At 43.0% G+C, this 27642-nt stretch overlaps 1 protein-coding gene across 1 annotated transcript in view; it reads right to left on the bottom strand.

Annotated features, from left to right (window-relative positions):
- Nucleotides 1-27642, bottom strand: part of ttc27 (tetratricopeptide repeat domain 27) — a 141149-nt gene that overhangs the window by 94024 nt on the left and 19483 nt on the right. The window contains exons 6-8 of the mRNA XM_083775771.1: nt 18205-18369; nt 17325-17470; nt 8204-8316 (exon numbers count right to left, since the gene is read on the bottom strand). Coding sequence (XP_083631897.1) covers nt 8204-8316; nt 17325-17470; nt 18205-18369 — 424 coding nt within the window. The remainder of the gene's footprint in view (nt 1-8203; nt 8317-17324; nt 17471-18204; nt 18370-27642) is intronic.

Raw genomic sequence — 27642 nt, 5'->3', positions numbered from 1 at the left:
AGGGCGATTCAAGGCAGTGGCCATTTCAAGCTGAAATAGTATTGGTGGAGGTACTAAGTTAGCCTACGTTAGCCTACAAGACATGTGTACAAGACATATTGCGCTTATTGATCATAGTGGTTTGCAAGATTCGCTCTGGATCGCGCACGCACGCACGTGCCCACACACACGCACGCACGCGCCAGAGTGTGGCGCTAATGCCAGAGAAATCCGCGAAATAAGCATAGAAGACAGGTCACTTCCGCCCGCACCGCAAGTGATGTAGTGTTGTTTCTGTAGTGCAATCCTAGGGAACGGACGGACGATGGACCCCAGAGCAGCCATGATGATCAGCGTGGCTCAGATTAATGTTTTAATAGGCTATAAACATGGCATTTTATGCCATTCTGAGCATAAATAAGAATAACCCCGTGCGCGTGCACGCATTTTCATTATCATGTAGGCTGTTTCTACAATGAGGGGCCTATGGATGCTAGCACCGGAAGCTAACGGGGGCTAAAAAAGTATACAAATGTAGTATTTTAAAATGATTTTTAATCAAATCTCGTGTATCTCGTGGATGTCTCAGATGGAAGTAATAACCTTCCACGAGGTATCTCGAGAAAAGCATGGAAAGGTTAAGGGGAAATAATCAAAACATGTAGTTTGACCTACATTTAAATGATGATAAATCAGTGAAAATGACGTTCGGTGACTCGAAAAAAGACGATCTACAATGTGAGGTGCTGTGATCTTGTTGATCTAAATAAATACCTTGATAATATTTGGAACACTTTGGTACTCTAAGTATATTTGATGCACAAAAATCAAGGACATAATTGATGACAATTAGGATAATGGTAACAGCAGATCAACCAACCAGCCAATACTACACAATCAACAGTCAGAGATACAAAGTCAAAGCTGGGACCTTGACTGCATTTATCCAATTTATACTACAATTTTCTGGCTTGAAGCGAGCCCACATTTTTCTTCAGGAACAATATTTTCTAGTTAAATTTGGAATGTTCATTGACAGCCCTACCGCATACCGAGTGTGGATTATGTGGTGGCTCGCTGTGAAAGCATTCAGTTGCTGCTCTCGAACTCGGAATCATCTTTCAGTGGCTATTGTGTGTGTGTGTGTGTGTGTGTGTGTGTGTGTGTGTGTGTGTGTGTGTGTGTGTGTGTGTGCGCGTGTTTTGGAAGGTGCAAAATGTATTGCTCAAAATGTAATATTTGTTTCACTGCATCTTTTAATCTTTTATTACTGCCATATAAAATATGACCTTTTGTTGCAAAACTGTATTATTCGCTATTTAACCCAAAGGCAGATGTCAACACAGACATTCAATCTGCCTATAACATCTCCTGAGCCAAGACTATCACCTTTACTCTACACTCATTTCCCCCAAAGGGATTTTAGACCAGATGCTGCTGCTGCAGTCGTATGTGACAAGGTGGAAGAGTGTGTGTGTGTGTGTGTGTGTGTGTGTGTGTGTGTGTGTGTGTGTGTGTGTGTGTGTGTGTGTGTGTGTGTGTGTGTGTGGTCTAGGCATTGCTATCATTATGGGTACCCAAAATCCCCACCAGGATAGTAATAGCTGGCAAATTTAAATTGAAACATTCCCCTTTGAGGGAAAGAGTAATTTTCATGGTTTAATATTTCTAGAACGACGGATATAATTAGTAAAAGCTTCTGGTTGGGATTAGGCATATAGGGGCTAGGTTTACAGTTAGGGATAGCTTTAGTGTTAGGAAAAAAAAATGACACAAACGAAAGATTGCTTTTGATGTCCCAACAAGGTGAGAATAAGGCTATTCTGAATCAATAAAAACCCCAGACTTGTTCAAAGATGTCTTTGGCAGGAATCGACATTGGGAAAAAAGATGTCAAGACCTAAACGTTTGATAGTTTTAACCTCACTTTGAGCACAGAGCACATGATTATGAGCATTCTAAAATAAAATAATAAAATATATATTTTCTTAAAGGGATTGTGACATTTAAAACACATTTTTGTAGATTTTTTGGCTTTTTTGGCTTTTCTTGACATCAATTTCACAAAAAAAACCCGAAGTTTGAACATTCAGTGTATTCTCTGCTGTCTGGACTCTTGTGAATAATTATGCAAAAATGTCTCATCTGGTTGGACGGCAGGGATATACGTAGATCCCGGCTAAACCTCCGCCCCCTCCACTCTGCTCCCTGCCTAGTGCCTACCCTCTCTTCTCCGCTTCCTCATTGTCAACCGCGACTTTGTTTCTTTGTAATACTTACTAATAATGTCTTCTAGAGAAAAATTAATCTGCTCTGTTGTTGGCTGTGGATACCAACTTACACTGGATACCAACTGGCCTAGATGACTCTTTTATTTTTGACGACGTTCCTACCACGTTGTCAAAGAAGCGCATCTTGGGTTGACAGGAAAGGGGGAATTACCGACATCTACAGGCTAAAATAATGTGTTTTTCCATGGCTTCTCAGGATGAACTTTAGACATGCACAAAAACTCGTGTCAAGAAATACTGGAGTGGAGTTGAGTGTTCAAACTTTTTAGACACGTTTGAAGGACCATGGCCAAGACTTTTAATGTTGTTAAAATTATGTTATAAATCATGTCATAATACCTTTAAGTCTCTGTCTAAGTCTTCCTTAAACTATGTATGCGGCTAGCATTCTAAAATAGAAATAAAGTCTTCCTTAAACTATTTATGTGGCTATGTGGTCTTCCTTAAACTATTTATGTGGCTATGTGGTCTTTTTCTGCCAGTCTTCCTTTGTTTTTGAGACCACCACACCTGCAGTCAACCTGGAACAAGGACCAAGAAGGGCGCAATAGTTTCCCCTGTACTTTAACATGTGTTGAGGAATATTTAGTTTTAGTTTAGAGTAGTTGCGATTCTGCCACAAATCAAACACATTGCTTAGCGCATAGACTCTTGAGACTATTCATCTATTCGAAGCAATTTGTCAATCCAGCTACAGACCGTGGCCTCGGTGTAATTATGTTTGCTAATTATTCTACACCAGCCTCTTGCGCTCTTAAAGGCATCAAGGCACGATGGCGACCTTTTTAATAACAACCCCTTAGTACGTACTTCACCACACGCTCCATTAAGGAGGCATGGCCCTGAAGAATGACAGGAAACACTGGAGTGCTGAGGCGGAACGCAGATGCGGACTCTTCATCATTGTGTGGCAATTGAAGTATAGCGCCTGGCTTGCAGTACTCCAGAGGGGAGGTTGTGTGTGTGTGTGTGTGTGTGTGCGCACGTGTGTGCGTGTGTGTGTGTGTGTGTGTGTGTGTGTGTGTGTGTGTGGAGATAGAAATTGATGTGCCAAAAAGGCTCTTTAGTGATAGAACACATTTAGCCGTATTTCATATGGCTAAATTAGCTACTCGAAACTAGCGTTAACAATGTGGCATTGTATTGCTTTGTATTGTACATTTTTGAAAACTAGAATGTTATAATGCCCAAAATAGACACACCAGGGTGAAAGTGATTACGGATGAATGGCGGTGTTACAGAGAGACAGTGGCGACGGCGCCGCTTGGTAAAGATAATGGAGAGTGACAGGAGAGAGAGGACACACGAGGAGAGGGCAGTGGAGGCAAGACAAAAAAAACACAAAGATTTCAGGTGGAAGAAAAGGGGGAGCAGAATAGATGAATAGATAAGAAAGAGCCCAGGTGTTGGAGAGAGTGAACGTACATTCTCGCGAGAGTGAGCGAACAGAGAGTGAGAGAACCACCCACCTAGTTCAAGTGCCGACAGGCCTGTCGTGGATCACTCAGCTGCAAACTCAATACGTGCTACAGACTGCAGTCTATGGCCATGGCCTTTCATCTGGCTCATTCACCTTTCATTCACCCGCCACATGATTTCTGTTCTGCTCTGACACAGCCTCCAGGGCTTTACAGGGTCTTTCTACACGGCAGAGTGTCATAGAGACGGTTCACACTTTCTCAAAGAGGGTTTGAGAAGCAAAGCACACCCAAGCACCAAGTGAGCCATTTATGAATTATGATTAAATTAAGAGAGCATACCGTAGCAACGAATATGTTTACTTCTTGATATTCCATGTAATCCCATGTAGCAATTCCTGTCACAGCAAAGCAGTCTCACTTTGAATAGCGGGCTCTGATTGGTCAACCACAACTCCGGGGTCAGTAAAATGTAATTCAACCTGAGGAGTGCAAGACCAATCTCCCCAGGGATTTATTTTTCCCTGTGGCATCTGGTTTCCAGGCTAGCCTCCAATATGCAGGCCAGTTGAAAAACCCAAAACAAAATACTGTGAAGAATCAAGTAAAATTACAACTTCTAGATCAGTCTAGATCAGTGTTGTGAGGCGTTGTGAGCTCGGCCTTTCTTATTTGACAGTTTGGCCAAACAGTTTGTTGATTACTTTTGATGCAATAAGGGTATTTTTCTTGTTCTCCTGCTTTTGAGGTTTTAAAAAGGTCTTAAAAGTCCTTAAAATTGTCACTTCAATGTTAGTCTCGCATGGCCAGACTGTTATAATAATAATAATAATAATAATAATAAAACTTTATTTGTATAGCACCTTTCATGACATGAAATGCAGCTCAAAGTGCTTTACAGAACAATGGAGAATAAAAGAAAAGCAAGGCAACGATGTTGCCTCCCACAATTTTCAAAGGCAGAAGTGAAGCCTCCTCCCCACTTTTGTTTCTTCTTTACAGTCACGCACATTCATCCTTATATAAATTAAAATCATCAAAGCAAATATAGCTTTATTCTGAGCAGAAATGGAAACTAACCCCAAAATCCCGAAGCCGTTCGTTCCATTTTTTAGCGTAGTTTCACTGCACCCCTCAACTCCCCCCGTCTCTGCCTGCAGCAGACGCATCTCGGCATCTGTCACAAGGATCCTGGACGCGAGACAGAGATCCACAGTACTCTGTGAACTCAGCATTCTTCAGACTCTCCTCTGAGGACGCAAGAGGAGCGACAGATTGAGGAGGAAGGGAAGAGAAACGGAACGCTTCAAAGAGGGAAATGGGGATGGATGGGGCAGACGGCAAGAGAGGAAATAGAATATTTCAAAGATAACAGCTATTCAACGCCTCTAGTCCAAAATGTGCAGCATTAATGACTACAATGACTATAATCCCTGGTGTGGTGGTAAGGCAAGGCAAGGAGCTTGCACAGAAAGGAGAGCAGCTCAGAGATGGAGGCTTCGTCAAAACGACAAATGGAACATTGAAAGCAAGGGAATCTACAATGCACTAAAAGGTCAGAAAGGGTGCCGCCTAGTCACAGCACAGGAATAATAAAATCTGTAGCCAGTCGGATGGACAGATTGATTATTATAGGGCTCCTGCTTAGCCTAATAAACGTCCCCTATGAAGATGAAGATATAACCAGTGATATACTGGTAAGATCCATATAGTTTATATGGAGACAAAGAGTGGAAGATGAAGATATAACCAGTGATATACTGGTAAGATCCATATAGTTTATATGGAGACAAAGAGTGGAAGATGAAGATATAACCAGTGATATACTGGTAAGATCCATATAGTTTATATGGAGACAAAGAGTGCAGTTGACAAAATAAAAGAGGGGGTTTGCAAGATTTGCTGGTAAAGTTCTTAACTTATTATTTTTCTCCTTCTTATGACAATGCAGACGCTTCCAAAAACACTGCAAAAACTATAATGGTAAAAGACCCTTTGGCTGGTTCCCCTGACAAGTTGACGTTCATAAAATGAAGCTGTAACATGTGCTACAGATAAATAAAAAATAAAAAAATAGCCTGTGATAGACACACACACACACACACACACACACACACACACACAGAGTGACAGGGTCGGGTGAGAAGGTAAGGTGGGGCTGACTGCCTTCATCAACTGTTGTCAATCAGCCTGGGGGGGCTCCTCTTCTGACCTTCATTTGACCTTTCCACTGTCCAGGGGTCATTAACTGTCCAGGGGTCATAATCATCGCCTTCTATTGAATGGCAATTGTAGAGAATGTAGTGTGTGTGTGTGTGTGTGTGTGTGTGTGTGTGTTATCTGAAACTCATTTCTAACATTTTCATAGGGCTGTAGTGTAGTGTGGCTCTGCAGGGTAAGAGGGTCTGTCTGTGTGTCTGTGTATCCGGAGATAATCTGGCAAACTGCTGGACCAATCAAGGCTGTACATTTCTTTTGCACCCAGCAAGTAGACCACAGAAGAAACTTTTCCCCACCTTCACATGTGTGACGAACTCATCACAAACCCAGGGTGAATGAGGGAACACACGATAAGTACAGTCCAGTGAACAGCAGATTTATTGGCCTTGTAGCAAACAAAGACTTTCTCGGCTCTCTCAGCAGTGTGTAAATTGGAAATCAGTCACAGAGTGACAGTAACAAATTTAGAATGAACAGAGTCGACTGTCCAAAATAAATATACAGTCACGGTGCCAGCTTTCTCACATAGGGTGTAGTTCCCTTAAATACAGCCCATGTAATTGCCCTGAACTAATTACCTGATCTGCTGCAGGTGTGCCTGTGGGTTGGCACCGATCCGTTCAAAAGTTCATTGAAAATAGTCAAAATACGATGATGGCGAGGGATGGATGAGGGTTTCTAAAAGTGCAGCATCTAGGGAGCGGATTTTTCCGATCACGTGATTCCCTAGTTACTAGTTTCAATGAGAGTCAAATGGTGACTCATAGGTTGGCGAAGAGCGCCAACTAAGCGTAAAAACTAAAAACACACTACACACGTCAAGAGACGTCTTTGGCGAGCTTTGGAAAAAACATACTGTGTGTCCTTGACGTCATATTCAAAATATACAGTATAACATTTTGTAACTAACCTGCTGTAGACTAGAATATTTCTCATGTTGTTCTAAGTGCATTTCATACATCCCTTAGGGCTGGACCACACATGGACATAATGACATCATCAACTTGCGACAGGAGCAGTTCCAATTGAGTGAAAGATTATCTTTTTAGGAAAGAAAGAAAATGTTTAAGGTGTTTCTATTTTTAATTATAGAGGGCAAGTATAATGTTTTAAGGCATATTTGTCATATTAGCCAGGGATCCTTTTAAAACGTTAAAATGACCCCAAACATGGAAGTGAAATATCCCTTTAACGCTAAATTAATTGGGTTGTTTGCTAGATCTAAAGAATGCCGAAACTGATACGGGAAAGTTCATCCTTTTTTGTTTTGTTTTACATCTTCTAGGGATAATTTCTGTCGATATTTTAGAGAGATAAATCCATTACTGTTCTCAAGAACTATCCAAAGTTTTCCAAGACGTTTCATTCATTTTCTCCTTTTGCTGTATTTTCCCTGTAAAACTACTATATCCCCAGGGTCTTCCCAGGAGACATGGAGGCACCGTCTACTAGGGGCCTGTTAAGAGTTTTGTGCAGTGCCATAGTGCTTTAACTAGACACCCAGGAAGACAGTTTTGTGCAGTGACATATAGGTTTGTGATACGGAACCGAATGAATTTAATCACACTGTGAGAGCTGTTGTGTAGACTTCACATCTGCTATACAGTTACAATACCGTAACCATAGTCCGGCAGCGGACAGGCTTCTTTTGTTTAAAGCGGGAAATTTGGTATATAGTCTTTTTCTAGCAGCCATAGCCACTTGCCCAAATGTGCCCAAAATATGCTGACCTTATCACATTTGTCATGACGTCTATGGCCGTTTTTAGCCCAAGGAGTGTATTTTGTGCAAGATTAATGCTTGGAATGGATTCAGACTCATGAAAACCCCCTAGTTTTTCATGTCACATGCTACTTAAAGCCCATTTTTGCCTGCCATAGGATGTTAATGGTAGGGTCACAAGAAATCTCTATAAAACAAATTGCCCAATACAGACAGCCGTTCAGCAAGTGGATTCATGAATGTATGCATATAGACAATGTTTTAGGCCTATAAAAAAAAGACTATTTACCAAAATGTCCCACCCGTCCACCTCGGCTACCAGTGGTTCTCAAACGTTTGAATTTCAAGGACCACCATAACTCTGAGTTACAGACCAAGGGTCCGTTTAGAATGGAACCGCCAGTAGAAATCATTAAAGGAACCATTAAGGGATTGGACCTTGAGAGGATGTCGTTAAGGAACGAAAAATCCTTTACAATCCAAAAGGATCACAACCTTAGTGCCGTAGTGCTCTAACTCGGCACCCTGGATGAGGGCGTGTTAGAGTTGTGTGCAGTGTTATAGTGCTCTTACCAGACACCCAGGATGAGGGCCTGCTCCTCAGCGCTGAGATCTGGCACTTGGTACTGATCTGGCTCAGCAAGGTTGATCTGGTTCAGCACCGTCTCATCAGTTAGTTCAAGGTCCTATAGAAACACAAGCACTGTCAGATCTGCACATACTGTACCACACACACACACACACACACACACACACACACACACACACACACACACACACACACACTTAAATGCTTTCCCCAACTCCTACTCTTTAATTAATCTACACCGTGTAGACGGGTTTGATTCCTCTGCGGTGGCTCTGCATTGCTTGATTTTATATTTTGTGTAGCTTTGTATAATTTGGTTCCTAGCTCCTTTTATTCTTATTGTTTTTTCTTCAATTGTTGCCATGCATTTTTGATCTGTTGCTCTTTGTTTTTATAACCTGTACAGCACTTTGGTCGGCCATTGGTCGCTGTAATATGTGCTCTATAAATAAAGTTTGAGTTAAGTTGGCTGGACGGACGATCAAATTAACACGATTGGCCATGTTGCGGGTGGGAAATCTTACTTTTTACCTCACTGTCCGGTGAAAAGAAGGAGCTGGCAAATCTATACAAACACGAAGGGAATTTGCCATGTATAAATTAGAGATGTGCAGTAAGTGGTCTATGTAGAAGCATGAATTTAAATAATATGTTTTGTATTTAATAATATATTTCAAATAGGGGGTCGGTTTCAAATCAGGGTCCTTCTCGCACTCGCTAGGAGCATAATTGGTCTGTGCACTAACTGACTGAGCCACCATCAGGCATTGTTGCACGGATTTAATCAAACTGAATGATGAGTGAAAGAGGTGAATCCTTTGCAGATGTCGAACACACAATTGTTAATTTGTTCTTAGTGATTGAGTGGTGGACATCCAGGCAGACGCAGAATCTGTGTGGTACACTCAAATACCAAACAAGTACTTTTCATAACAAGCAGTGGTCCAGCTGAAACCTTGAAACACAACCTCTGTTGAAGCCATCGCTTTGTCTCATAAACAAGCAACAGTGTCAAAATGGTGTGAAAGTTGTTAAAAACCACTTGGCTAAAGTAAACGTGTGGGGAGACTTTGCTGCCAAGAACACCCAAGGAAATTTATTTTAAAATAGTTTGAATTCTGAATACGGTGGTGGTCTCCTATTCTCTGAGTTAACAATAATGGGCAAATTAGAGAAAGGCCAGGCCTGACCAGCACAGCTCCTGTTTGTCAGGTAGCAAAGACAGACAATAAACAAGACAAGAATGTATACACTTTCAATCACCATACACGCATCCCTACAGTATGTTGTATGAACAGTGAAAATAGCTGATCTATGAGTTCACAATGCATCCCATGTGAGCTTGTAGATCAGCCATTTTCACTTTTCTTTTCTTATTTTTTTAATGTATTGCCTATAATGACAAGCCCAAAATAGAGCTGCCTGCTTATAAGAGGTTACGTATACCTGAGTTAAGCAGATATGATCATACTCAAATACAGGCATGTACTGTACATACTGTACTAACACTAAAACAGCGGTGACACGTAGACATTAGACAATACATGGGCTCCTGTTTTAGCTTGCAATTCTCCCCATCACTCTCTCTCTCTCTCTCTGATGTTCCCCTAATCGTTTTACCTTTGACTGCTTTCATTCACCAAGCTGATAAAAGAGGCAGCCATCTGTGGCCAATCGCAAATCTGGTGCTTAATCCCATATTGTATTCTTTTAAAACATGGAGTGCTTCTTCAACTGACTCAATCTCTCTTCCTCAATGGTGCGGAACAGAATAATGCTCTTCAATAGGGCTGGAAGGAAATATAGGTCTATCCCACATTCAAAGGCATCCTTGATTCCCAGGGACCTGCTGATTGACACAATGCTTTGTCTGCAGCTCAAGACTGAAGAGTTTGTTGATTGATCAAAGGAGACAGGCACCCAAGGTTGTTTGTCGATGGAACCGTTTAAGCGGCTGTGCAGAGAATTCACAGATCTTCTATTAAGTAAACTGAAGCAAACTTGACCGTGGATTCACTTTAGCAAGTTTAAAAGTTAGAGAACAAATGTCAATATACGTTTTTAACATAGGCCATTTTGATGGATAAACATTAATAACATTGTCTGTATTTGTTTTGAGTGTTACTATGTGCGCATGGACAACTCCTCTCGAGTTAGCTAAGATCTGGGACTTATTTGAATGAATACAAATTTATTTTAACCTATCTGAATGGAAGAGTATGATAATAACTACTGTAGTACTGATGCAGTTGGTTGATCTCCCATTGAGACAGTTTTACCCTGGTGTCAGGTAGGACACGGTTGGTTGATCTCCTATTGAGACAGTTTTACCCTGGTGTCCGGTAGCACACGGTTGGTTGATCTCCTATTGAGACAGTTTTACCCTGGTGTCAGGTAGGACACGGTTGGTTGATCTCCTATTGAGACAGTTTTACCCTGGTGTCCGGTAGCACACGGTTGGTTGATCTCCTATTGAGACAGTTTTACCCTGGTGTCCGGTAGCACACGGTTGGTTGATCTCCTATTGAGACAGTTTTACCCTGGTGTCCGGTAGGACACGGTTGGGTTATCTCCTATTGAGACAGTTTTACCCTGGTGTCAGGTAGGACACGGTTGGTTGATCTCCTATTGAGACAGTTTTACCCTGGTGTCCGGTAGCACACGGTTGGTTGATCTCCTATTGAGACAGTTTTACCCTGGTGTCCGGTAGCACACGGTTGGTTGATCTCCTATTGAGACAGTTTTACCCTGGTGTCAGGTAGGACACGGTTGGTTACAGATTGTAGCTTTAACTTCACATTGGCACACAAGCACTTAAATGAAACATACCCAATTAACATTATACCCTCAGCTGCAATGGCTGCTGTGAAGAGGGTTAACTCGTTGACTCCTATTAACATATTTTGAGCATGTTGTGTTTTCAGTGTTTAAGATAGAGGCCGCTCTTCGCCAACCTGAGTGTTTGTGGGACTCCCAAGGAAGCGAACACCCGGAGATCACATGATCACAACAGATCCAGCTCCGTCAGATGCAATGTTAGAGATTTAGAAAAATAAAGATTTCTCAGAATTATTTTTGGACGCCGTCAAAACAAGCAGTCATAACCTTCCAATACAAGCCTCTTTTGTTTCAGACTGGCCCGGCAGGTCTGGGGCTGTCTACCCTCTCCCCCGCTGCTAATCTCCCCTAGAACAGAGCGGGAACTGGTACCGTCCAGACGGTCCGAGAGCGGCTGGAAATGCCCAGTGAGTGGCCACCTGCAACTGCACTGCTTAATTTGTCATACTACTTGGTTTCAATAAATTAACCCAGTACATTTACTGGGTTCAAACTGACACAAAATGTGTTTTTTTTAATTAATTATGATCTTATTGAAAAATAGAAATATAGGCTTCTCTCTTATATATGCTTCCGAGTCCTTTCAATAAAAGCCTGAAACAAACAAAAGCCCTGGGTCTCTATCACAGGATTTACGGTAGTCAAACTTCAATTAAAGAAGAAAAAAGACAGAAGCTGTAACAATATGACTTTGCACTGAGAAAGACAATTACAGCATACACAGTATATTCACTGTTAATTTAACAACATAATGCACCCCATATTTGTTGATTTGGGTCCATCATTATTCATTACACTCTCAGAGTTTAAATGGAAACTGAGGATTTCACTCTTTAGGAGCATAACAAGTCTTGCATTGACAGATAGTGTGCCGACTAGATTCCTGATTGCTCAAGGGCATTTCCATACCGATGGTGGTTTTTGATTGGCCAGCGAAGGAGAGCATCTGTGCCTTTCTTTCCTCCTCCTCCTCTTCTCTCACATTCTGTCCATTCCAGACAGGCAGCCACCGAGCTCTGGCTAATGACAGACTTGATTGAGCCCATTTGCTCCCTCTCCCTCCAGTAATGAGGGCATTAGTGGTCTGAGCAGAGCACAAGGATCTGGGCTGGATCCCAGCCACAGCAGATCAGAGACGGAGCGAGAGAGTCATTGGCCAGAGGCCAGCCATGTTTTGGGAGGTTTTGGAACACATACAAGGGGAGGAGGCCCATTTCTGTGGAGATGAGAGTGCATTTCCAGAATACCGTTTGTCCTTGGGTTTGTCCCCTCAGGTTATACAGGTTGATTGGATTAGGATTTAACTCCATAAATCACAATCACCCTCAATGGAACCATATACGGTATATTGGTAGAATACTTGCAGTCTGAAGGTGAAGGTCTGAAAGATTCAGAGCTTCACGAATGGTGCTTCAAGACGTACAGATGAGGGAGGCAGCTTTAGGGATTTTGTAACCGATTTTCTGTAGGAAAATACTTTAGCACACCTAGAAGTCAGGCAACCCATTTTCTACCTGGTGCCAATTGCCTAAGCTGTAAATCCTGGGCGCTACTCTCCCTCTGCCAACCTGGAGAGAGCCCGGAACTGAGCTCATGCTTCCTTCAATGCATGAGAGAGGAGTGAGCAGGCCGCTTCTTATCACTTGACAGAGGGAGTTTCCGTGGTAGGATGTAGTGCGTGGACTAGTTCCTTTCTCCTCCATCATGCGCCCTGGCTGACCAGGGGGAGGAGGATTACTACATGTTTTTTGTGAGGGTACCTACTCTAGGGGACACAGGGAGAACATGCAAACTCCACACAGAAAAGCCCTTTTGCCAACCCCATCCAGGGTATTATATGGGCACTGATGACACAGAGGAGAGAACACGTGTCCACAGTGTCCCCGGCCGGAATCAAACCGGGGACCTCCTAGCTTTGAGGCGACAGTGCTACCGACTGCGCCACCGTGCCCCAGCTTCAGAATTTTTTGCATTATTCTTCATCGCAAGCCTGTAAACTATCTCTGAAACAGCACAATAAAAATAACGGTGAGCAACCCCATTGTGCGATAAAATATAAATTAATCTTCTCAGTTACTCAGTATGACGAAAACTACCCCCACCAGACTTCTGCTGTATTAAGTCAAGCAGAGCCATCGCAGCTCTATTCTTCATGGGCTCGAGGCTTTTCACCTTTCAGATTAGTGCACAAGAAACCTACCTTGCACAAGCTACAGCTATAGCTACAGCTAGTCAAAGGCAAGGAAACTAAGTGATAGTGTGTGTGCATCACAGATATAACGCAAACATGAAATTACGCCCCTATGATTAAATTCCACACTTCTGATAACAGCAGCTTGGGGGACAAAGTAAATTGATGCACCATGGAAGGGATGATGATTGGAATCCCAAGGATATAAGCACAATTCTCTCTCTCACACACACACACGTGCATGTGCATGTGCACAGCTATCAAAAGGATCAAAGTTGTCAGCAGAAAAGAGATATGAGCGCCCTGTTATCCAAAATAGACCCTCTGTAGGAGAAAAGCAGTCTAGGGATGAAAGTTATGACAGAAGAAGGAAGACAAATCAGAGTTGGAGAAGACGTTTCTTTTTTTTAAATAAAATAACTAAAGACACTTTTACTGTTGATCCTGAACCCTTCATCTCCCATATAGTCACTCTTCACTACCAACAGTTTGCTGTACTGGTGTGTGTGTGTGTGTGTGTGTGTGTGTGTGTGTGTGTGTGTGTGTGCACGTGCATTTGTGACCTCCCTCTGACCCACACAGTACCATGGGGGACTCCACCTGGCACTAGTCCCCCTAATCGGTACTTCATCATGAGGGGGGATGACACAGGGTTGCACTCCAGAGTGTGAGTTTAACAGCTGGGTTCCGTCTGGCACACAGCCATGTATGTGGCTGGTACTGAATACAAGCTCTGATATACAGTATAATAGTGGACACTGGACATACAAAAAATGCAATATATCATCATTATAGAGAACGGCTGCAAAATGGGGAAAATAGGTAACCTGTGGTTGTATCCCTGGCTGGACCAGGGGAAGGGAGAGTCCACTTTGGAGCTCTATTCTGTTGTGCATACATAAATATACATACAATACACGCATCTGCGCGCACACACACACACACACACACACATTAGGGGTGGGACGATATGGGTACCTCACGATACGATATATATCGCGATAGTAGGCCCTTGATAACGATAGTATCACGATATTCGATATATTGCAATATTTGCAATATATCGATATATTGTATCGATACTATACTATACTTGGAACTGAAAAAAAAAACGCTATTTTCGTGCTCGGACACAGGGAGGGACACACACATAGCTGTCTATAGGAGTGGTTGCTCCACTCAAACACTAAATGAATACTCAATAAACTCCCCCTTTGCCTCATACCCTCATCATAATACCTCACAAACACCACCAACTGACCATTATCACTGGTATCATCATAATACCTAAAAATCACTGGTATCATCATAATACCTCACAAACACCACCAACTGACCATTATCACTGGTATCATCATAATACCTCACAAACACCACCAACTGACCATTATCACTGGTATCATCATAATACCTCACAAACACCACCAACTGACCATTATCACTGCTGTCAGTGGACTTGTCCACTGCTGGGGAAATGCATTCCGCATTTTGTATTCCCACAAAGCTGTTTGGACAAATCACCATCCAGTAATTCAGTAATTCTGGTTGCTGTGTAATCTGAGAGTGGGATTTGCTTTATTTTAGCTGTCATTTATTTTTATTTTTATAATCGATATTTTAATAATCAATATCGATTATTTATCACGGGAGGACGTATGGATATATATCGCAATATCGATATTTCAGCACACCCCTAATACACATACATACACAAGGACCACATGGCACATGCCAAACAAATAATGTATTTGAAATAGTGGATGTTATTCCAAGGTCAGTTCATCTCGACTGTTGTACGAGGAGTAGATCCACCTGAGAGTACAGGACCATAAAACGATCAAGAGGAATGATAGGTGTGAAAAGCGTTGTCACTTGACATCGCCTTAATCTAAGGTGACACTTTGTCCGGGGGGACGGGGAGTGGTGGACAGTGTTCACAGTGAATAACTGAGGCCAGGAGAGCATGGAATTATGGTCTGTAAGTGACAACCATATTCTCAGCCATGACCTTCTCATCAGTCAAGCTTGATTGTATGTCTGATCTCTGAACACGGTTTGTAATGCCGGGCTGACCGGTCTCGTTTAAACCACGCCGTGCCATGCTGTGCCTAATCGTGCGCAGCAGGGAAGCACAATATGAACCGTTATCAACCGCACCCCATCGTGGTCGGAATGGTTCTCTGCAACCGAGGAGAACAGTTTTTCATTTCTAAGGCTACACGACAAATGGTTTCCAAAGATATAATAGGTGCCATCCGTTTAGACAACAACGGTGTTTGTGGGGGTTGAAACTAGAACAAAGTGAAACCACCTTCCAGAGTGGAAATCTTGAAAATGCTCTGTCTAAACATGCAATCAGATGCAAAACGGCAAAACGTGTGACGTTACGGCTCTGTTCATTTCATCCCATGTAAATAAACGCATGTGCATTCCGCGGGGCGTGGGTGCGGGTGCGCAGCGTGTGTGTGTGTGTGTGTGTGTGTGGGGGGGGGGGGGGGGGGGGGGGGGGGGTAGAAAGTAGATGTGTGACTGGTCTATCTGGCAGCGCATTAATCATTGCTGCATCTAGTAGATAGAATATGTATTTCCACTACGATCGCACCACCAACCGTTGATAATATCAGCAATTTGCAAAAAAAAAAAAAAAGGTCCAAATGGTCCATGCGTTCCTGTGTTATGGTCCGTTGAAAATACAAAATAAAGGCAGAAAAGCCCAAACAATATCGTTAGCAAAAACACACACACACACACACACACACACACACACACACACACACACACACACACGGCTGTGTGGACTCTTATGGCTCCATGACTCCTTGGATTTAGAACAAAGATGTAGAGAGGAAATGTGTCCTGAGTGCAGTCTCCTCTCCTCACGTCAGCCAGTCTACAGCTGAGGAGCAAAGTGGTGGAGAGCAGGTTGTGTGTGTGTGTGTGTGTGTCTGTGTGTGTGCGTGCATGCGTTTCTATCAATAACCGTAAAATTGAGTGGTTATTAATTGTCTACTTAGAGTAAATGTACATAAACATTATGTAATTGATATTATATACAGTATGGGAATAACGTGTGTGTGTGTGTGTGTGTGTGTGTGTGTGTGTGTGTGTGTGTGTGTGTGTGTGTGTGTGTGTGTGAGGGGGGAGGCCTGCATGCGTTCGTGCTTTGGTGCGTGCTGGCCAGTCTCTGCTCAATGCAGGGCTAACAAACTCCACCTGACCTCACCGATAGACCCAAATAGACACTCAAGAATGCACAATAAAAACTCCTCCGGTAATATTTAACAGGGAGGAGGGAGTGAGATGGATTCATGTGAAACGAATGTAAAGCTTCCACTGAGCCAAAGAATAAACTCCAGATACCACCAGGATGACACCAGGAGTCCAGGAGTGGACATCCCCCTCTGCTGATGACACTGGGTATTACAAATCATTTGCCCCCACTGCACTGGCAAGAATAGGACAAGATGCCCCCACCCCTCTTCAAACCCTTGGTCAGACCCAGAAGATTGCCGATAGCCTATGCTACTAAACAAAGAAATTAAACTGACAAAGGAATTGACCATATTCACACAGTGGCCATGTTGCTCTTAATTAATGGCTGAATTTACATGGCCGTAAATTAATCTTTTGTACAATAATACCACTAAACATAAGGCTACGGCAGCCACTTTTGAGAGGCAGCTGTGAAACCATAGCATTAAGTAAAAGAAAGTGAATATAATCTACTCCAGTGGTTCTCAAACATTTTGGGCTTCAGTACCCCTTTTCCTTCCTTGCTGAATCCACGTAGCCCCTTTAATCGACAACAACATTTTGATTAGAAAATACTGACATCAAATGTCCAGTTTTTATGTCAATATGTTGAAAACAAAAGTAAGTAGGGTATTGTTTTCTATACGTTGTGCTAGTGAATAATACTTAATTTAGTTTAAACCTTTATAGAGCAGCACATTCACATACATTTGTCAATTAAACATAAAAGTAATATGAATGTTTCCATTTTCTCTCAAGTACCCCCTGTAGTACCTTTGTGTACCCCTAGGGGTACACGTACCCCCCCACTTGAGAAACACTACCTTTGGCAGGCTGGCGAGTGGGGTAGGGGCTGGGCTCCGTTCACCATCACATTCCTCCATAATGGCAGAATCCTCCTTCCGCTTGACTTCTAGGAGGAGCTGCGCCAAAAAGGTCTGCTGGAACCGAGTCCGCTTCCCCATGGCGCCTGATTAGTCCAAACAGAAACCGTTAGCTTTCTCCCAACATTACCATTTAATTTGGCATAGCTTGACAATTCTTGCTTACACACTTTATGCACATGAACGTGCAAAGCTAGCATCAACCCATCATGTAACAATTTCAGAATAACTGACCATATTCAAACAGCGGCCATTTTGCTTTACATTTAATGCGTAAAAGGTCTATTATTAGCTATTAGAAGTCATCTTAATTTAAATGCCTTCTGGGTTTCTTCCGACCACGCTGGATACAGTATGAGAGTGCAAGCTGCCTTTTCGTTCTACTGGTTGGTGCTGAGGATTTTAGTCATTATACCAATTCCCCCAATCGTTTATAGTTCCTGTCAGACTGCTAACCCCTAGCCCTAAAACATGGCTGATAAGCGTGGAGTTGCCAGCCACTTCTTTTCACCTGACATTGAGGAGTTTCTGTGGGGGGGCGTAACACACGTAGAGGAACATGCTATGCGTCCAAGTTCTTCACCCTGCTGAACAGGCCAGACGGACCTGTAGGTGTCACTAGCGCAACTACAGACAACAATCTTCCCTGCCAGCTTCTGCTGGAAGCACCGTGGAGATATCGAACCCCAGAAGCTACAGTGGTGGACAGGAACTTTATTTATTTATTATTATGTTTATTGCCCATCTCTTCCAACCAATAATCAAGCTACCACCTGTCCTGGTCCAAGTAATGACAGGGAGGTAGTTCTACAGTACCTACCGGTCAGGTTCATCTCCAGTCCAGACAGCTCCTGAGCCTTCTGGATGTGTGTGTTGGCATGCTGGTATTCATAGTAGGACAGGTGGACGTACATACACTCCAGGTGGAACTGGATGGCCAGGTTCCTGTGGCATCTGTCTGAGAACAGTCTCTCACACTTCAGCACTGCAGCAGGAAAAAAGGGGAGAAGACGTGTCAAGAATCTATGGCATGAATGGCGAGACTGACTCAACTTGGACGAACCAAATCTCCTTGTGTAGACATTCAGGAACCTGGACTGGACGCTGAGAATGTCCCATTTTCACAGTGCATTACATTTGTTTAAAAAAATGTATAATTACAAATAGATAAATAATAATTAGACAATTAGTACGCTCTAGATCCTTTCAGCTGCATTATCTTGGATGTTCTCCCAGCACTGTCCGTAACCCGACTGCCTCTGCACTCCCCCCTGCCACAGCATACCGACCCAGCCCCACCCAGAACAGAGACCTTGAGGCGACACGTTAAAAAGACAAGTAGATCTGAGATATGGAGGCGGCTGCGGGAAGTGTAGTCTACCCTCTCTTGCTAAGCCGCCATCCCCACCCCCCAATCTCACTATTAGTCTGGTCTCGTCGCATGTTGTGGACAGATTGTCCCTGGCTGAAACCAGGAGAAAACGAAAATGTGTATAATTCATGACAAGGCGTCGTACACTCTCTACAGTCCCCACTCCAATCCAACATTCATGAGAAATCTGTGGTCAGGGACTGATGGGGTGCCCATGTGCACGCTAGGTGGGGGAGATTTACTCCTAATGCCTCCGTGTGTCATCTTCACCGATCGTGATTTCATGAAGAAAATTAGCTTCCTGCTGTGTTTTGACACCTGTGCAGTGAAAGACGAAAGGAAACACATTTTTCCACACATAAAATGTAAGTACCATCAAAACCCCTTCCCCTGAGTGGAATTAAGTCCAGATAGCATGCGCCCCGACACTAGTGAAAAGAATGAGTTGGGCTAGAGCAAAGGGAAGGAGAGCAGGGTGTCAGAGGGAGAGGTGCGAGACATTATCCAAAGTCACCTCGCAGGATGTAATGTGGACAGACAAACTAAACACTGACGTAGCCCCACACCAGCGATGTGTGTTACATTAAATTCCACTACTATACACGATCAACAGCTCAACACAGAGCCTTTCACTCCTCACAGAGCACCGTGTTTGAGTCAGTCACCGTGGCGCATGGCAGCAAATTAAAATGTTTCTGCATTCGGTTATACCTTTACAGCAACGCCTTCATGATGTTTGCACGTCTTGAGTATTGTGGAATGATCGATATCAACTTGTATTCCCATTCTGTGCCAGTGCTGTGCTCTGATGAAAACAAGCTAATACATATGCCGGGGATAGAAATAAGACTCAAAGTCAAGGCGTCGGCATGTTTTATTCATATCGCCCTTTGTCGACTAGAAAGCACCGCTGGCTCCTACCTCGAACGGTGTTACTGACAGTTGCAGAGGAAAAATGGTATGGCACCAAAACAAAAAGTTTAAATGAAAAACTTCTCCAGTATCTGCATGGCTGGTACAACAGTGCACTCGCCTTTCTCCTCATCTCCATAGAAAAAGGAGTGTGTGGTCCATTTTTTCATTTCATTTTTATTGTTCTGGAATATGGATTGGGTTTTTTTGTTATCATCCACCACTTCCAGAGGCCTCCCCACCCTTCACGCTCTGTTAACATCGCACAACAGAACACATTCACAACACCCCCCCCCCCACACACACACACACACACACACACACACACACACAGACACCCCAAGAGTAATCTCAAACATGCCCCAATGCTCTTGATAAGGTCAATTATAATTAAAAACCAACCTTAAATGTTCCCTAATAACGACCTCACTGGTGGGTCCAAACAATGAGACCGAAAATTGGCTCTTGTTTACGAGTATGTGGGGGCGTGAGACAGGGGGTGGAAATTAGATATTTTGACGCACAATACTGACTAAACCAATTAATCAAAGACTATTATTCTGCTAAACATAAACAAGAATGGATAATAAACTGATTGCATTTCCCCAACAGCATGAGTGCCAAAGCCACAGTTAATGAAAGTAAGTAGGAAGGGCCTCATCAAGCCAAAGTCCCTCCAAGTGGAATAGTCAGAAAATGGAGGGTAAAAGCATGGATTTCTCTGGAGTAATCTCTGCATAGCTAGTAAAGCACCCTGGGTCTGCATGCGTGGGAGGAGCATGGGGGAACCTTTTGGCACGCAATCTGTCAACGCTGAGAGGTGTTAAACACACGAGAAACGTGTGTGTGTGTGTGTGTGTGTGTGTGTGTGTGTGTGTGTGTGTGTGTGCGCGCGCGCGCGCGCGCGCATTAGAAGGTGTTGCATGTTTTACGTCCTCTCAACCATCAGTGGGGAATCAACCGTTTAACACAATACACAGAAATACAATATTTCCCTTAATAAATAAATACATAAATTGTACAGGCATGGTCGAGAACCACCCATCAGGCCAACAACAGCTTGTAGGACGTTTTGTTGAATGTCCCAGTGATCTTATTATGTAGAGACTTTAGCTAATCGACGGCAAAGTCAGGCAAGTTTTATAGAGATTGGGAATATTTGATGTGCATGAATAGTATACATGAATAGTAATATGCAAACAATATTCAAATTAGGCACAAAACCAGACATGGAAGGCCAATTGTGTCAAAGACACATGAGAAAAGGTAGTTGAATTTTGTTCATAATAATAATCAAAAATAATAATAATTCAACTCTTAGGGTGGTTGCACACTGGGCACGTTTTTCTGAAAACCGATGGAGAAACGCAGCAAAAGATCTGAAAAACGTGCTCTGTGTGCTTTACGGTGCCATTCTGTGGTTGGTAGCTTGGCAGAGCCCACGGAACATTTGGCAGTATAGCACAAATATATATAATATATACCGGTATATATTATATAAAATTGTAAAATGTATCGGTGTGGTGTGTAGTATTTATATTACCTCCACCAAGGAGGCAATGTTTTCCATCTGCTTGTCTTGTCCGTCTATTAGCAGGACATCTTATGTAAAAAGGTACATACAGTAGAAGACCATACACTGATAATAATACAGAGAACCTATAGGTGTCCCCTTCTTGGATCTACTATAACAGAAGCATGTGGGTTATGAACATAACCCACATTCTCTTTTTGCATGAGTGACTAATTAGGATAATTAAATGAAATCAACTTTTAGTCTCTGCAATTATTTTAGTTCTATGGTATACTGTATGTATTATGTTTTGTGTGTTTTGTGTGTCCCAATTGTATGATTCATTAGCTTTGTTCCCTTTTGATGTATGTTGTTTTGTAAAGAAAATGTAAGACATTGAGAGGTGTATCGCAATCGTGATATTGCATAATTGGCTGGCAGGCCTTTACCTTATAGATCATCCAGGGTGTTGTTTTAATATTTTATATTATGATATTATTTTTAATGCATCTTGTATTATTTTCCTCATTAGCAGAACTACCTCAGGGGGAAAGGGTGCAAGTGCCCCGCGGCTGACTAGGGCTGTTTATTTAGTTTGTTAAATATTTTGTCATAATTCAATTTGTTCCAATGATGATGTACCGATGGCTCTGTATACTGCTTTGCTCTCTTGGGAATTGTATCCCTCTGTAATTGCCAATGCCTAAAGAAGGTCCATGACCGACACGTTGCGTTTATAATAAAAGTTGTCTTTATTGTGCAAGAGTAGACGGTGTGTGGGTCATTCAATCTACACAGCGGCTGTGGCTCAGGAGGTAGAGCAGGTCGTCCAATGATCCGTGGGTCGGTGGTTCGAATCCCGGCTCCTCCTATCTACATTGCCTCCAGTGGTTACCACCATTGGTGTGTGAATGTGGGAAGTGAGGACGCTGGCGTTGACCGTTTACCGCTTCACCTCCCAATGTATGAATGAATAGACCATGGTAAAGTGCTTTCAGTAAGCACTCTGTGCATAGAGAAGCGCTATAAAAATGCAATCCATTATTATTATTATTATTATTATTATTATACCCGTCCCTATAGCTGACAATGTGTGCAAAAGACTTTGCTTCTCTATCGATCATTGAAAGGCATGGTGTTGCTGTCCACTGGTGGTGGTGCTGAACCTTTCGCCAGTCGACGCATTGGAAAGCGACCTGTGCTGTCCATGGCTTGTCCACTGTATTGTGACTGGCAACCCGTTTTCCAGAGCAAGTTTGTCTTACAGCTTTCTTGGCTCAATAAGAGAGTCAAGCTAGTTACAATAACAGTTGTTGGCTCCATCTATGGACTGTTTTTGATTGAATGCTTTATTAACAGTTTGCAAATTATACAATGGTGATAAACAGATAAGACAAACAGCCCTGAGGGCTTATTTCCATTGTGGTCCTGTGTTGAGCTATGCAACAAAGTTGGCAGGCTGAGAGAGAGCTTTCCGAGTCAAAACAAGTGACTCAATGGCACAGTGTCTCCACTATAGACGAATCCAAGAATGGGTCTCATGGTCGCAGCTTACGTATTTCCTGTAGGCGGACTCGACGTAGCTGCAGGGTTTAAACCCTCACCAGGTGCACCTCTTCTACTATAGTGAACGGCGGAGTGAATGATGTTAGTCTGCCTCAAACGTTACTCTTTTACCTGCTTTTTACTAACACTAACATTACAAAGATGCCCAGAACATCGGGATGAACCTGTGTAGTGGCAACATTAAAAATAATGGGCCAATAATAACGGAATGTCAAAATATCCACCGTGGTGGCTGAGACCAGAGCCATGGAGTAATGGTTGAGACAAAGCAGTGAAAGATACATAACGTCAGTCTTACCCAATACCCAATCTTTCTGTTTTATGAACACATGGCTGTTTATACCTCATACTTTAAATGCCTAGTATGAGGTATAAAATACAGCAGCCTTGTGTTCGTAAAACAGAACGATTAGATATTGGGTAAGACTGACGTCGTGTATCTTTCAGGACCTTTCACTGCTTCGTCTCAACCATTACTCAATGGCTCTGGTCTCAACCACCGTGGTGGATATTTTGACATTCCGTTTCTTTTTTATGTTGCCACTACTGTTGGGGCAGCCATAAACTACAGAGGTTCATCTCGATGTTCTGGGCATCTTTGTAATGTTAGTGTTAGTAAAAAGCAGGTAAAAGAGTAACGTTTGAGGCAGACTAAAATCAGTCACTCTGCCGTTCACTATAGTAGAAGAGGTGCGCCTGGTGAGGGTTTAAACCCTGCAGCTATGTCGAATCCGCCTACAGGAAATACGTAAGCTGCGACCATGAGAACCGTTCCTGGATTCGTCTATAGGAAGAGGATATCACTCCCCTGGATAACAGCATTAAGACCATAATGTACCTACAATACAGTAGTAAGTAAGACGCGCAAAGCGAACGCAGCTCGTGTGTGTGTGTGGTTGTTTGTGTGTGTGTGTGTGTGTGTGGTTGTGTGTGTGTGTGTGTGTGTGTGTGTGTGTGTGTGTGTGTGTGTGTGTGTGTGTGTGTGTGTGTGTGTGTGTGTGTGTGTGTGTGTGTGTGTGTGTGTGTGTGTGTGTGTGCTACAGCTGCGCCCTGTGTGTGTGTGTGTGTGTGTGTGCTACAGCTGCGCCCTCTGGTGGCGGGCGGGTGGTGTCACAGCGGGACACACACACACACACAGACATGATCAGCAGGGTCTCATAGTTAGTGGCTCACTGCGTTCGCAATAATCTCCCTGAAGAGGTATATCTGTATAAGAGCTTCTGAAGACACTGGAGTATTTGTCATGATTTGGCCCTCTGCCTGTTTATTCCCCTCTTTCTGTATCTCTCCCTCTGCCCAGTTGTGTCTGTCTTTCCACTTCGGCCACTCCCACGTCCCTTTGCAGCCCTCAGTCCTAGTTACACACCTGGTTACACTCTCATCAGCCCAGCCAATTACAAACCTGTGAACTCTGCTACAATCAACCCACCTATAAATACTGGACTCCTTGCACAAACTAACTGTCAGAACATAATTCCTTGTCCGGTGCTTCATGTCGTTGTCCCCTGCTCTACCTTGATGTTTTGGGTTTGTCTTTTTGTATTTACTGAAGAGTTTGCATTCATGGACTTCCTCGTGTCTACTTTATGCTTCTGAAGGGTTTTGCTTATTGGACTTATTGCTTTGCTACTGCTACTTATTTTGTAAGCTTGACTTTTTGTTTAATAAAGCAGTTATTTTGAACTTCCCTCTGCATTTGGGTTCAGTCATTCTGCCACCGTGACAGTATTGGCCCATAGATAGTTACTAACTGAATGCTTGACAAAGAACTAACATTACCAAAAGATATTTAAAATAGTAGCCAATACTATCACGCAACAAATACCAGAAAGAACCAGAAATCAAATTAAATCAAGTTAAATCGGTTCTGGGAATTACACTTTGACTTGAATTATGTCCAGGCAGACACAAAGCTCTGGTGTTGCTTATATCTCTGAGACTGTAACACAACATTGTGGTTTGTATTGGCAGCAGTGGCGTCTGCGTCTAGCCCAGTGACAGAACCAACAGTGACAGAAGGGAAGGCTGGCCATGGTGCCATCTGGCAGTGATCACTGACTGGACCTGGCTGGATGATGTACGGACATGACCGGCTTACACAAACTCCTGGCCCTGACTATGTCTGCATGTCCCAAAACTCAAATCATCCTGTCCCCAGAAATGACATGGGGCACCATAGCCAGCGCAAGACGATGTGCATCTCTGCCAAGGGGGAAAAAAAGTACACTATAAGTGCCTGCGAAATCTAAGAGCATTGTTCTCAGACGGCGTTGCGACTGAGGTGAAGCATCAAGGCTACACCGTGTCTCTCTCCAGACAGCCCTAGATGGATCTTTGGCTGTTGGTCTCCTATGGTGTGATTACACACGACGACCAGTACAGGTACTGTAGGCATGAGCCATAGATGGTTGGGGGGAAAGAGTCTAACCCACCTGACATTTCCTTCCTCCGCCAGCCTAATTACAGTTCCTCCCTCCACCTGTCCCTTCTTCCTTGGAGCCCCCCCCCCCCCCCCCCATTATCTCTCCTCTAGAGTGTAGTGGTTAAGACAGCCCATCAGGATGAGTCACCAGCAGCGCTAGCAAAGGGGTCAGCGTCGACTACGCTGTGGACAGGTGCTGGGGAAAAATGGCCAGGTGCCAGCCGAGGTACTGCATTTTCAATGCAAATGTGGGTTGTTAGCGGAGACACACACACAACTCAAAGCCAGTGCAGCACCATATCGTGTCGTACCACCCCCATCCCACCTCACCCACTCATGTACAAACTTTTTTATTGTTGTTTATTGAACTATGATGGTTCTATATTTGACATGAACTATTATCAAATCAATTCTATTATCAGAGCATAAAACATTATGCATCCGCTCCCTCCATTGGCCCCTGGTCGCAAAATACAAAGTCTGATGCTGGCCTTCAAAGCAACCAAAGGTATGACACCCCCATATCTTGCAAGTCTGATCTTAGATAGCATTTTATGTAGACATCATTTTTCGACCGCGGTCGAGATCATGGATTCCACAATGCTACGCCAGACTTCCCGGTCCTTCATTGCCACCCCCAGTCCCTGCCTACTGAAGCACCGGTCCTTCATTGCCACCCCCAGTTCCTGCCTACTGAAGCACCGGTCCTTCATTGCCACCCCCAGTCCCTGCCTACTGAAGCACCGGTCCTTCATTGCCACCCCCAGTTCCTGCCTACTGAAGCATGTGTCCCTAGCGATGACATCAGGGAATGACAGCTTTCTACCTCTGGTCCGCCCTGAGGCAGGACTCCAGAGAAGAAGGGAAGATATACAGTACCTCATTGTCAGCTCTGTAGCAGTGTAGCAGTGCTATGTAGACATATCACTTTATAGTGTATACGCATAGTTTCATTCCACTTACGTATGATTCCTTTGTCTTTGATATTGTATGTATTTGATGTATTACCATGTTATTGTTCTTACTTACTGTAAATCGCTCTGGATTAAGAGTGAATGCTAAATGCCAAAAAATTTAATTGTGGACATTTAGGTTGTTTATTCATACGGACATTTATACTCAGTTTATAAAAACTGAAATATGACAATATTTAGTACAGTGAGTACACAGACTGACAAACGGACGGACGGACGGAGTGCAAAACATACTCTCTCCCCATGCCTTAAGCTTGGTGGAGACAATTACCATTATACTATATAAACCAACTATAAATCCTAAGTGACATTTTGAAGTCACTGCACAAACCTGACCTCTCACTTCCACATCAAATATTTCCAGTGAGTGGAATTAGCACACAATCCTGTTTTAACTTGACACTAGACTGACTTCTACATTTTGTGAAAAGGGCTTGTCAAGGGTGGTGAAGTCTTGGCGATTTCAATGACCTCCTCCCAGTGACAGATAAGCAGGCCACTTAACGTTAAGCTCACGCTAAGTTATCGAATGCCCTTTTGAAGATAGCAATAAATCAATGGATGATAAGCTCTAAGAAGGAGGATTACAATCGGCCGAGACTTCTTGTGTATTCACAAGTTCAGACTCGAAACTGATCTTAACAGTTAATTCTGGGTCAGTGGATTTGTCTTTGTAATATTGAACTGGAAAACTCCAGTTCCCTGATCAAGTTGAGTTGAGTTCAGGAGCCTGTGAGGAAGTCACACAATCAGAAAGCACTTTCGGGAAATGGAAGAAAGAAATAAAGCTAGCTATGACTACTAATCAAGGGATTTATTTCCGTGTGTCAAATGTTGGTGCGATGTACTCCACCAGACTTTGCTAACATTATAATAGAAGATATACTAAAATACAGGGTATTACACAAGTACAATAAAGTAATAGAGGGTATAAAGTGTTAAGTGTGTTCAGTGTGTACATTGTTTTTGAATACCTTTGCTTACAGGGTGTGCAAAAGCACAATATAAATACATTAGGATTGTCTACAGAATATACATGCAGCAGAAGGCCGGCCAAAGTATATACATAGAGAGTAAATTGAACTGTAACAATTTCTGAAAAACACAAAAAACGAATCCCAGCTTTCATGACTAAAACTGGGTGAAAAAGAAACACATTGCAGAGTCAATCCAAAGCCTTTAGGGCAGTCCGAATTCATATTGGAGTGGTGACTGGATTGGTAGACAGTAGGCATACGCTTTGTTAGTGGCCACACACTGTTCCAATAACTACTTGGCATTTAGAAGTCCTTAGACATATCGGTAGCCAGATCTCTCCGTCTGGCAAGACTATTATTATCGGCTGGGTTCCTGTGCTATCGAGTTTAATGAAATACATATTACAGTATGTTGATGTGGGTGTAAGTGTATGGTGATGTAGCAGGTAGTCATAGACATAAGGACATGAATCCAACTAAAGTCACAACCATTTATTGTTGGTGAATTAGAATAACAGGTTA

Source organism: Protomyctophum parallelum (assembly GCF_964188405.1).
Source record: "Protomyctophum parallelum genome assembly, chromosome: 10".
In the NCBI taxonomy this organism is placed as follows: Eukaryota; Metazoa; Chordata; class Actinopteri; order Myctophiformes; family Myctophidae; genus Protomyctophum; species Protomyctophum parallelum.
This window is presented reverse-complemented; position numbering and strand designations above follow the sequence as displayed.